Raw genomic sequence first — 12,877 nt, forward strand, 5'->3', positions numbered from 1 at the left:
TGGCTCCTTAACACATTTTCCATAGTGCTCATTTCAAGGCTTTTCAAATCTCCTGTCCTCTCCAAATGACCTCACCTATTCACTCAGCCGAAGTCAGGTTCTTCTGCTTGATGGAAAAGTTCTTCCACTTCGAAATTTATCTTATCTTTTCTTTCCTTCATACTCATCTCAGAAGAGAGGGGTCATTTTATTCTTCCCAAAACATCCTAGTTTAGTGGAAATAAATCTGACCTGTTTTATCACACACATCTGCCACTAACTAGCTCTAGCATCATGGGCCAGGCAATTAATTATCTGAAATTTTTTTTTCATCTGTAAAATTAATGTTTTGGACCATGTGAATTCCAATGCCACTTTCATTATTAAATAAGGTTTTCCTAATCTTATGTACAATCTTATGCCTTTCTATCCCCCAGGACCTTTCCTTTTCATTCAGCCTCTCTCTATATTAAATACAAATGAAGCATAAGATATTTTCTCTCTATTAGTCTCCTCCTATCAACTTGATTCTTCCCACCCTAGACATTCTTCGGACTTTATTTTTAAAAATTCTACTTCACTACCGTTATCATGAGTTAATCCTTTCATTATTTCTCCAACTTTTTCAGGGTGCAGGTAATACTTGAAAACTCTACTATCTTGCTATTGACTTCTCTCTTTGAATCTTCCAATTTGGTTTCTGCTTCCAGCACTAGCAAAATAATTGTTGCAAAGGACAAATCATTTTTCCTCAGTGCTTATCCTACTTGAATTATCTTTGATATAGAACACTACAGATGGTGATCTGAAACACCATCCTGAAACTGCCTTCTCATTTTCCTCATGATTCTCTTTCAAGGCTCTGGTCACCTCTCGCCTTTCTCTATTTTTATTTTCCCGCCTCAATCTATGTCCTAAATGTGGGTATTCATCAGAGATCTATCTTGGTCTTCTTTCTAATGTTTTTCTATTGAAACTTCCATTCATGCTCAGGGTTCCAACTGTTATATTGATGTGGATTACAAAAATATTTTTCACTGAATTCCTTTCCAGTATGTTGGACATCTCTACACGTATGTCTCACCAATTTGAACGTACACTGAAACCAAAATTCATCTCTATGACCCAATACTCGCCTAGGGAAAAAAAAGGGAAAAATATAAGCTGCCCCTGTTCCTATTGTCTCTCTTTCTGTTAATGATATAAATTTATTTCCAGTAACTAGAACTGACAGGTAAGGAAGAACAGAAGCCATTAATATCAGGGACTACACTGTCCTCTGAATACACAGTTTCTGACATAGCTAGTTCTACATTTGACAAATGTCTCAATGCTCTGAAAGATATTAAAACAATCATCTTCTTATAATTACTCAAGGGTATGATGTAGTTGTGGGACAATTAAGTTCTTTTCTAACAGAATCATACTGAATCTCAAGGTTTTTCCTCTTTCTACCTCATAACAAAAGTATACTCATGAATTGAATTACTCCCATTTGCTTCTCCAGTTCAAACATCTATTGCTATGTGGTGATATAAAGACCTTAGCTTCCAAGAAAATACAAGGCATTTATTTCAACTAGATTTCAAAAGAGAAAAGAAAAAGAAAAAGGAAAGAAAACATAAACTTACACTTTATCTGTTCCATAACTCCTGTAGTCTACCGCCGCGGACACAGCTACTATGAGGGCAGGCATCCCATAGCCAACCAGGTAAAAGTATTTCCTCCGTGAATGCTCACTCTCAAAAACCTCCACCAGCATGATATAGAGTTGCACTCCCTCCAGGAACATCCAGGTGAAGGCCGCCAAGAAGAAGAAATGTAGTAGGGCAGCAAAAACTGCACAGGCAATCTAGGAAAGAGAACAAATGATTTGAATGACAACCAAACGAAATATCACCAACTACCATAACATCAAAACAAATATTTATCAGGGCGCCTGGGTGGCTCAGTCAGTTAAACGTCTGATTCTTGATTTCGGCTCAGGTCATGATCTCATGGTTTGTGAGTTTGAGCTCCGCACTGGGCTCTGTGCTGATGGCATGGAGTCTGCTTGGGATCCTGTCTCTCTCTCTCTCTCTCTCTCTCTCTCAAAGTGAATAAAACTAAACTTAAAAAAAATTTTATCAAGACTGCAGTAATACAATAGGTCTGTCAAAAAATAACCTAAATAAGATTCTTAAATTTCAGATATTAAAACCTAATTAAGTATAACCTACCTTTCAAAACTATATTTAACATTCTACTAATAATGTCTAACAGATGACAGCATAGTATTATAAGGAAAAATAATAATAAAATTTAGGAAAAAGTTCTAATAAGAGCCTAGTTATTGATAATTATTTCTGAGATTAAAGTTTTAAAAATAAAACTATGAATTATTTTTCTTGGCCTTAAATCATGGGTGTTCTAACATATTAAATTCTTCAATTATAAATGAAAGAGAAACATTAAAACCAAGGAGAATAAAAGCTCTTAAAATTCAAAACGAGGGGCGCCTGGATGGCTCAGTTGGTTGAGCATCTGACTCAGTCTCAGCTCAGGTCACCATCTCCTAGTTCCTAGGTTGCAACCCTGCAGCGGGCTCTGTGCTGATGGCATGGGGCCTGCTTGGGATTCTCTCTCTCCCTCTCTCTCTGCTCCTCCCCTGCTCATGCTTGCTGTCTCTCTCAAAATAAATAACGATTAAAAAATAAAAATAAAATAATTATAGTATTTTGTGATGGGATCACCAATTCATTATTATTATTTGCTTGTTTATTTCTTCCCTGCTTGATTTCAGAAAGGATTTAAGGTGGCATTGGGAAGTTCATACTAAAAAGTATAAAAGTAGGTTTAAAATAAAATAAAATAAAATAGAAGGCTCCAGAGTACTTTCTTTCCCTCTATTTCTTCCTTTCTTTTTCTTTCTCTTTCTTTCTTTCTTTCTTTCTTTCTTTCTTTCTTTCTTTCTTTTTTTTTTTCTGTTATCATAAAAAATGTTGGCCTAGAAGACAGCCAGCCCCTACTCTGGCATATTCTCTAAGGCACTACGAGTTTCAGCTGACCATATATTCATTTTCTTATGTGAGTTCTGGAATTCTCACTCCTTGGGGAAGCAGCAGTCTTTATTTTTAATTTAAGAAATTCTAGTTAAAAATCTATAGCTCCTACTAGAAAAAGGCAACAAATTTATAGAAATCATCAGATTATTACAGATTCAATGATAAGTATGATCCTTGAGACAGAGACAAAGGCCAAGTCAGTTAAGAGAGATGGCGATGAGGATGTCTCACGTCACCAGGCTAGAGACAAAGCCGAGCCTACTCACCGTAGAAAAGGCAGGAAGAGGACACTTATCCAGCAACAAGAAGAAAGACAAGTTGGGCTAAGATGCACTCTACTCAACTTTTTCATATCAATCTTTGTTCTCTAGGCTACTTGTCAGAAGTTAGTTTGTGCAGCACACAACGTGTGGTGAAGTTTGTCATACCATATGTACATTAGGAAACAAAAGTATGAATAAGGTTTCTAAATGAAAAGAAATCACACAGCATTTGAATTGCAGGTTAACAAGAGAATGAAATGATTTCTTCTTGGAAATAGCACAGTTTTCCATTTCTTGCTTTTTAGAGTTAGAACCTCAACTATTAATTTTTGTTATCAGAAGACTTAACTCTTTTGGGAAAGCAATGTGCACTTTGATTGCTTATTCATATGTATGCATTTATGGGAAAAGCTGTCACATTTGTGTATGATAACCAATTAAAAGTAAAATCACCATAATTGTACCCTTTACAGCCATTAATCATGAATGTGTAATCACAAACATGAATCCAACTGCATTTTTATTGTAAAGTACTCCATACTTATGGACACATACCAGAGAACAGCATTAAGGGAATGAATTATTTATTATGCCTACACATCTCTAAAAAAATGGAAGTTTTTTTTCTCAATTGCAGTTTAGTCATGAAGCAAACTTGTGCCATGTGCATGAATCCTAAGTAAATAGAACGGGCCTCACAAAAAGTATAAGCAGGCATAGAGTCTGTTGAATAATTAGATACTATCTGTTATTCACGTTTTCTGTTTGGTTTCACCCCAAACACTTGGCTGGTGCAGTTCGTTTCCCCCTTTTACTTTTCCTACTTCTTTCCTTCCTCTCTTTCATTTTCTGATGACTGAACATAGTAGTAAAGTACAAAGCTGGCATTAAAGATGTAAAAACAGAACTTGCACAAATGTATATCAAACAAAATTTGGGAAGAGTTTATAAATTCTAAAAATGACCTACTGTTTAAACTATTTTCCAAATAGGTCAATTAAAAAAACTCATTTTATACATGAAGTTTTTAATATGATATAAACTGATTTTTTTTTTAAGTATATGATGGGGGCACCTGGCTGGCTCAGTCAGGAAAGCATACAACTCTTATCAGGGTTGTGGGTTGGAGCCCCACACTGGGTGTAAAGATTACTAAAATAAATAAATAAATAAACTTTAAAAAAAGAGTATGTGATAAACTTTCAAAAATAACAATTGTATCTATCAGGAGAGATATTCTTCAATTCCCCACATGATTTTATTTAACATTCATCAATATTCTGCTCTGATAAAAACAAAATGAAACAAACACCCACACATACAAACTAATGAGGAGATACAGTTCCTTAGAACTGCAAGGTTACGAACAGAATTTCTCAAGAAATGCACATTCATACATCCTTAACATTCACTGCCTCTTTACAACAATGGGGTATGAAAAAGGGAAACTGAGTAAGATCTGAAAATTAACAATTATCTTAGACAACTAGAAGAGAGGATACTTTCAAACAAGAATATTTTGGGTATTAGAAAGCTGGAGAGGGAGACATTTTTTCCTAATATCAGTGGAAGCTGCTTACTGGTTGGTCCGTTCGGTTGATCCCAATCAGGAAGAGCAGTTCAGCTACAAAAAGGCTGATGCAGAGGTTCTTGTGGATGGTGTTACGGTCACTCTGGAGCCCACGGAAAAAGCAAAATGTGAAGATGCAAATCAGGAGACAAACAAGGGACAGCAAAATTCCAACCCACGTGATCACATCCAGAAGAAGGTCATGGACCGCATCACTGTGCTGGAAATACAACAGAAAAGCCATAAGTTGCACTTATGCATAACAGATTGTGAAGTCTTATGAGGGCCTGGATTCATGAAGCATGATTATCATAATGCGCTAAATATCCTATGCACACACAATGAATAAGATAACTTAATTGTTCAGGTTTTCTAGTCCACAGGTAAAAGATTTTATATTTTCTGAGGTTTAAATCAGTTTGCTATTCAGGGATGTCAGTAGTGTTTGTACCTTTCTTGATTAAATATGCTTTTAGGATGCAAATGGTTGAAGCAACCTAACTTAATTCTGGCCTAAGATTTCAGGGAAAATTTTATTTTTTCAACTCATATCACTTTTTTAGGTTAATTCTTTGACAACTCCCACTAGGGAATACTCTATTAAAAAAATTAAGCTATATGCTTAAGGAAGTGGTGTCTCAACTGAAATCCTTTTTCAATCACCAAGGGATTTTTTAATAAAAAAATACAATTCCTCTGTTCTGTAGGTTCTTTATTAAAATTTCCAAGGTTGAGTTCATAAAAGTATGTATTTTTATAAAGATTCCCAGTTAATTCTGATGAACAGCCACATATGCGCACCATTTATTTAGTGGAAGATCTAAAAGAGTGAGGATATACACTGGATTTATATTCATATTGAATGGCTTAAGGAGATCAGGAAGTTTGATCCTTGAAGGGTTTGCATGAATAGAGCCTGTTATACATAGATGGAAAATAAGCATTCAGTATTACTATACCCCATAGCAGCATAAAACAGATAGAGCTAAGAAAAAGAAAAAGCTCATAAAAGCTTCTGTACTAAAACTGCAATTTTTTTTGGTTCTGTTAAAATAATCTTGAGAGTTCCATACCATCCATGTTCCTTGTTCTTTGTACTATCTCATTTCTGTCCTTGTTCCAAGATTCCAGACTCTATTCCTTCCCTATGGTAGATTGACTCTACCCAAAACACTTCTGTGAAGCATTAGAATATATAGTGGCCCAACACAGCAGCATGCCAAGGTACTGGAGCAGAGTTCAGAAATTGTCCATGACTGTCAATGCCTCTTTTCTTCACAAGTTTCTGGAAAAGCCCTGAAGACCTAACTTCCATAAGTAGGACTTCTTCTCAAAAACCTAACATTAGATTTTTTAAAAATGTAAGTGGCAAAGGGATCTGTATGATGCCATTTATACAAAATTTTAAAGGACAAAAAAAACAGTGACTTCGATTTTTATGGATATGTGCATAAGCAGTGCAAGTGTAATATGAGGATGGGAAATTTTTTAGTTAAAAACAAAGAACTGCATTTCTAATTGACATCTTGTTCCACTGTGTAGATCATACACATTGCTTGTTATTTTAGGATGGAGGTTACTACATTTGGTTGTCTTCCACACTGTTAACTCACTTTCAAAATACATAAATATCCAGGTTTTCCAGTGTTACTTGTGTCTATTCAAACTTCATACTTTTAGGTTTTTTACAAACGTCATACAAAGATTATTCTGAATATGAAAATTCTTACAAGTCAGTCCCTATGCTGTAACCTAAATCATAGCTCTTCTCAGATTGCCAGATGAGACTTCACAGTTGTTATTTGATACAGAACTCTGCTAGCACACTGTCAATGAAACCGTTTTGAAATATTCCTGCATAACTCTAGGTATATTTCTCGGAAGGAGCTGAAATCATGAAAAGAAAACTACATGAAATTTTGCTTTAACTGCTTTGTTCTCCAGGGGACACTACTAACATAGTGTTGGGTCTCAGATAGCTTAAATTACTTTTACTATTTGAATGTGGAGAGTGGTTAGTGCTACCCGGTTCCCTGAACAGAGGGCTATTTGCTCTCTTCTTTGACTCAAAGGAAAGATGCTGTGTTTGAGTATCAAGCACCAATGTTCAGCACAGCAGTCTTCTATAATGGGAAAGATGGCAGGTATAATACATTCTCAAATGTATCCTAAAGACCTAAAACACTAACGAGAGAGAGAGAGAGAGACAGAGAGAGAGAGAGACAGAGAGAGAGAGAGAAAGAAGGAAAGAAAGAGAAAGAAAGAAAGAAAGAAAGAAAGAAAGAAAGAAAGAAAGAAAGAAAGAAACCAAAAAACTCCTGCCTTTGTCTGGGTAGTTGCATTATTAGAAATGTATTTACTTTACTCAGTGCCTTCATAAGTCCATCAAAAACCCCATGCAGAGTTATTAAGAGAAGAATACCAGATGTCAAAACATCAGTAGAAAAGTACATTACACTCAAAGACAGAACAAAAAAAGTCTAGTGATTAATTCACCTTTCAGGTATTAGTGTCTAGCTCAGAAATCAACACCAACCACCCTGTGCTTACTATACTGTGATAGCAGCGCCCTTCAGGATACAACTCACCACTTGAATTTTATAAATAAGATGAAAGGAAAAGAACAATGGATATTAAATGCCAATAAAAGCTGTAAGTATAGCCTTCTTTATCATAGTGTACCATAATAGAACTTTCAGAAGGCCAAGCTATGAAAAAAACCACATCCCCTTCAAGAGGATGGCCAATTGAATAAAACTCTTAGGCACGGTTAACACTATGATGATTGATCAAGTATTCTTATTTCCAAGGTTTGATGTTTGTGAGCACTATATAACTCAATCACTTATAACATGTACTATACATAACATTATGTGTCTTGAAATCTTATTAATCTAATATCTTATTAATGTTTTAACCCAACATGTAGTACTACTAGGTTTGACAAATGAAAAACCCTTAATAAATATTTGTTTTTGAATGATGATGATAATCGCATTCTGCTTAGACCAAATGCCTTAGAGCTGAATTACCTATATCAGTATAGGTTTAACATCCCTTTAATCTCCACTGAATGCTTAAAAAGGTTTCAAGTATTACATGTTAAAAACTGAGATCCTCATCATATCCTGTTTCTCCCTCCACCCTGCAAACAAACTTTTCTTCCCTCTGTTTTCCCATTTCAGTAAACAACAACATTCTTTGAGGTATTCTTGCCAAAAACTTACGAGTCACGTTGATTCCTCTCTTTCACATGCCACACTTTATCCACCAGGACATCTTGCGGGCTCTGCCTTCTAAAGCTGGTATATGCCCATCACTTCAACTACACTAAAGTGGTTGGAGCCATCCATTTTTTTAGTAGCCCCCTAACTGATCTCCCCACTTTGATCCTCACCCCCCTTCCCTCTATATACAACAGGGAAGAGAGATTATTTTTAAATATAATTCAGATGATATGACTCATTGATGAAAGGCATCCAATGTCTTCTATCTCAATGACAGTAAAACAGTCTTTCAAAGGTCTTCAAGGCACTATAACATCAGCATCTCCATGGCACCATTTCCTATTCTCTCCTTCATTCAGTTAATTCCACCGAGTTGTCCTGCTCCATTCTTTGAATATGTCAAAGACATTCCAGGCTCAGAATCTTTGCATTTGCTGTTCCCTTCGCCTGGAATGCTCTTCCAAAAGGCAGCTGCATGGCTTACTTGATACCCTCTTTCAGTCCCTCTTTCAAACGGTACCTTCTCATAGTTTTTCTGAGTCACCATATCTGAAATTGCAACCACATTTTCCCCATTCTGACTCTTTCTCTATTACTTTTCCTGCATTATTTTTCTCATCAGCACTTATCTACAGTATATATTTTGTTAATATTGCTTGTCTACTGTCTGTGTCTCCCTCTAGAAATTATACTCCAAGAGAATAAATTGTTTTATCTTTCTAATCACAATTGTATCCACAGGTATAACACAAAATTATATACCATAGAGTGGATGCACAATTAATATGTTGATTGAATGACTCTCTAATTATCCCCATCTTCTAGAATGGATTTAAATTATAAACTAAAATTTGTATCATGCTGTCCATTGCACAATCTTTGGAACTCTTTGGTTTTTAAATCACACACTCTAAAATCTTAACTAAAAGATAAAGAAAATTAGAGCTGAAGAATGAGAAGGATGTTACACCATAATATTTTAAGATATGTTGAAACATCAAGGTGTTACATTAATTATGACAATGGAGGCCAAACTATGCAGCGAAGCAAGAAGACTTCAGAAATAAGTCTTAGGGTCTCAAGGCATGGATTTAACCCTGCCACTCTAACTTCACAATTGTTACCTTGAACAAACTACTTAACCTTTTGAGTATCAAAAGCCCCATACACATAGAGATAAAATGACTGAGGCTTCAGCGTCTTGTGATAAGTAATTAAGATAATATATATGAAAGCAAGAAAGTCAATGTTTCTTATTTCCTTTTTAAAAAATTTTAATGTTTATTTATTTTTGAGAGAGAGAGACAGAGAGTGAGCCAGGGAGGGGCAGAGAGAAAGGGAGATACAGAATCCAAAGCAGGCTCCAGGCTCCCAGCCATCAGCACAGAGCCTGATGTGGGGCTTGAACTCACAAACCGTGAGATCATGACCTGAGCTGAAGTAAGACGCCTAACCGACTGAGCCACCCAAGTGCCCCTCTTATTTCCTTTTTTAATTTGAAAATAGTCTGGATTATTTTCTTGTTTGACAGCAGCCTTCATTTAAATAATCAAAAGTCTGTATGAATGATAAGGGTTGGATCAGAAAAATAATAACTGTGACAAGAATAAATGTTAATGTTATTTTAACTAACATTAAACATTGGACACAAAACATTATTCCAACCAACTGATGAATTACCTAAGTTCACTTTGTAACATTGCCAGTTTATTTTATGTTAATTATATTTGTGCTATTGATGAATTAAGGTCACAAAGTGCCTGCATTATCTGAAGGAGGCAGATTTTAACTTTAGAATCTGAATTCTACATACACTATTGCACAAATGTGTTTATATATTTTACATAATATAACACAAAGGCGCTCAATTTCACCTTTATATTCTTCTTTAACCTATAACAAAAAGACAAAGTAGCAACGGGAGATATATACCTAATCGCCCCCCCCCCCGAGTCTGACCATACATAGATTACTATAATCTGTTAGGAAGAATTCTTGAAAAACTCACAAAAAAAATTTTTAAGACAAAAAAATCAAAAGATTCAAGGAGATTAACTTCTTAAGAGAAGATGGAGAGGTGTGAAAGGAAATCTTCAAGCAGAATGACAGAATGATTCCCAGAATGATATTCCAGAAAGAAGATACTTTTGGAAAATGAAATGGTTCTATACTCTCTAGAAAGAAATTTTTATTAAAACAATATTTGTTTTTCAGGTTTTCTATGACATTTCTATTCATATTTGAAATGCCAAATATTTTGTCAAATCTACAAAAGTTTGTGATTTTCTGTTTTCTGTTTGTCTCAGTGAATTTGCTTTGCCTATCACCATGGAGAGCTTAGAGAGTAACACAAATGTCACAAAAGGGTGAGTGTCAAATTTGGGGAAAAAAATGCCCTAAACAATGATGTTTTGTGGAAGACACTCTGTCAATGTAAAATACTCAAAGATACAAACAGGTACATTTAATGAAACTAAATCCAAATTTATGGAAAAGGAAAACGTGATTTTCGTCTCATGATTTTAAATTAATTAATCTGAGTACACTAAGACCTTTGGTGGAAGTCTTGATGTTTCTAACTTTATTGTCCAAAAGGCAAGTCAACAAACAAGATGGAGAAATAGATTGTGAAATGTTTTTCATTTTAACTGCATAAGTGTTTCCAGATGGGACATGAACTATGTGAATTAATTTGTAAACCCTCCGGATGGTTTTTCTTTTATCATAATTTCAGAAAGTTATATTTTCTAGACACTACTTGAACAATCACTCCATATAATTATTAATTCTTGCCCAGTAATTATCAAGAACCTGTTTAACTTTCTGCATAATAATGTATCATTTAAATGTTCAGTCAGATTTGTTAAAGCATAATAATACGATTTTTTAAATTGCCTCTTAAACATTATCTCTTTCTGAAATATTTGGAACATAACTAAAATAAATTTTCTTTCTTTCTTTTTTGCAAAAATATGAGCACTTGCTTTGCTATTAATGTATCACAAAAGCATAAGACCAGTAAGGTTACAAAAGGCTATTTTCTGATGAATGTTGTGTAAACTGTGTAAATCAGTTCCTAGCATTGCTCTAACTCTTGGGAGACAGGTCATCGGACACAGTTCACTCTGCAAATGCTTGCAAAAATAAAGGGTTCAATGCACTCAGGAAATTAGGATTTCCTTGTGGAAGAAGACGAAGGTCAAAGTTGAGTAAGACAGTGAGACGAACAACATAACCGCATTTAATATTTTCACAGTAAATTAACCAAAAAATCAGCAAAATTTTTCAGATTTGTATTACATTGAAAAAAAAAACAATTTAAATATTTTCAGGCGTTTACTGCTAAGAGAGAAATACTGGCACCTAAGAGCACACAAAAACATACATAACCAACTGTCCTTTGGATTCAACGGAACTTATTCAGCAAATCTTGGTTTCAAAAGTGTAGCATAGCAGCCTCAAAGTTATTTGACATTTTCTTGCTTTGAATTAAAAAAAATATTTAACTCACCATATCTGGTGAGCCAAATTTACAACCACCATAAAATAAGGAAACAGAAAAGAAGATAGTAGAAAATGTAGGAACTAAGTATCTTACTGGCGCTGCGTTAAACACAGTAATAGGTTAAAAAGGGTAGATTAAAGTTGATGAACCAATAATAGATTAGTGATGGGTTAGAACTTTTCAAAGGCAATGAAATGACTGAGCAGTAAATAAGAAAGAAGATTTTGTAAGTATCTGGGATGAGGGTAGGGAATGAAGCTAGGCAGACAGAAAATTCCATCCTTAGTGTTTCTAAGTAAAGTAAGGTGATGATGATGACGATAGCCAAAACATAACTTTTAAAATGTCATACTGTGTTAGAAGTGCTTATTTGTTTTATTAGGATATGCAATCACATAAAACATTATGATGTGATATTATTATTATCTCCAAGTTATAGATGAAGGAACTGAAGCACAAAGAACAAGTAATTTACTCCAGATGATTCACCTAGTATGCAACAGAGAAAGGATTAGTGGTAGGGTAAGTAACTGTCGAGGTTTGCTCAGGACTATCCTAGCTTTATGTTTTCGAATGCTGGGAAAGATCCTTCATGAAAGGATCTCAGCCTCGAGAGATGCTTCAGAAGTTTGGGAGAAAATTATAAAATCTGTATGATAGTCTGGCTGAACACAGGCTGGAAGCTATACTATCTGCAGTGTCAAATTCATGTAGCATTGATTACCCATTTTCTTTAGCGACTCCTGCTGTTTTTCACCCTGACTCTTGATGTTGGCATCCGTTATTTGCACTTCCCAGTATCGGATCATCCAATGTTGCATCCCTCTGAGTGATAACGGTTTCACTGCTTGTGATCATGTCTTCCTCTTTGACTTTGGATTGATTTTGGTATGTACCCATTTGTATGTATCCATTGCTTTGTATGGATTGATTTGTATGGTGCTTTGTGCCACTTCAAGTCTTAACACTGTAAATATTGTGACCATGTTTCTAACAATTCATTACTGAAACTGAGAATGACAATAATATAATAAGATGACAATACTAAAACAGGCCAAACAACTGTGCTATTTTAAAGACACATGGAAGAATTCATGAAACCATATTGGAGAAGTAAGCAAAGTAGAGCATTTTGTACAATATGCAGAAATAAATTTGGGACCACACATGAGACAGAAGGTTGTATGAATGTGGATATGGAGGTTGAATCTCACAAGTTTAGGATGAGGCAGGAAAGTTTTTATAAAACCAAAAGTTTTTTTTAATCTCCCCCCAAAAAAGACACGAAA

At 35.0% G+C, this 12,877-nt stretch overlaps 1 protein-coding gene across 12 annotated transcripts in view; it reads right to left on the reverse strand.

The window, feature by feature from the left end:
* The window catches only part of ADGRL3 (adhesion G protein-coupled receptor L3), an 828,952-nt gene that overhangs the window by 93,847 nt on the left and 722,228 nt on the right, over positions 1 to 12,877 (reverse strand). For all 12 annotated transcript variants that reach the window (XR_007151634.1, XM_047856547.1, XM_047856545.1 and 9 more), the window contains 2 exons: positions 4,867 to 5,076; positions 1,611 to 1,831 (listed from right to left, as the gene is read on the reverse strand). Coding sequence is in view for 11 of the 12 variants with exons in the window: in XM_047856547.1 (XP_047712503.1) it covers positions 1,611 to 1,831; positions 4,867 to 5,076 (431 nt within the window). In the remaining variant the exon portion in view is untranslated. The remainder of the gene's footprint in view (positions 1 to 1,610; positions 1,832 to 4,866; positions 5,077 to 12,877) is intronic.

The sequence above is a fragment of the Prionailurus viverrinus genome, chromosome B1 (assembly GCF_022837055.1).
Source record: "Prionailurus viverrinus isolate Anna chromosome B1, UM_Priviv_1.0, whole genome shotgun sequence".
Lineage (NCBI taxonomy): Eukaryota > Metazoa > Chordata > Mammalia > Carnivora > Felidae > Prionailurus > Prionailurus viverrinus.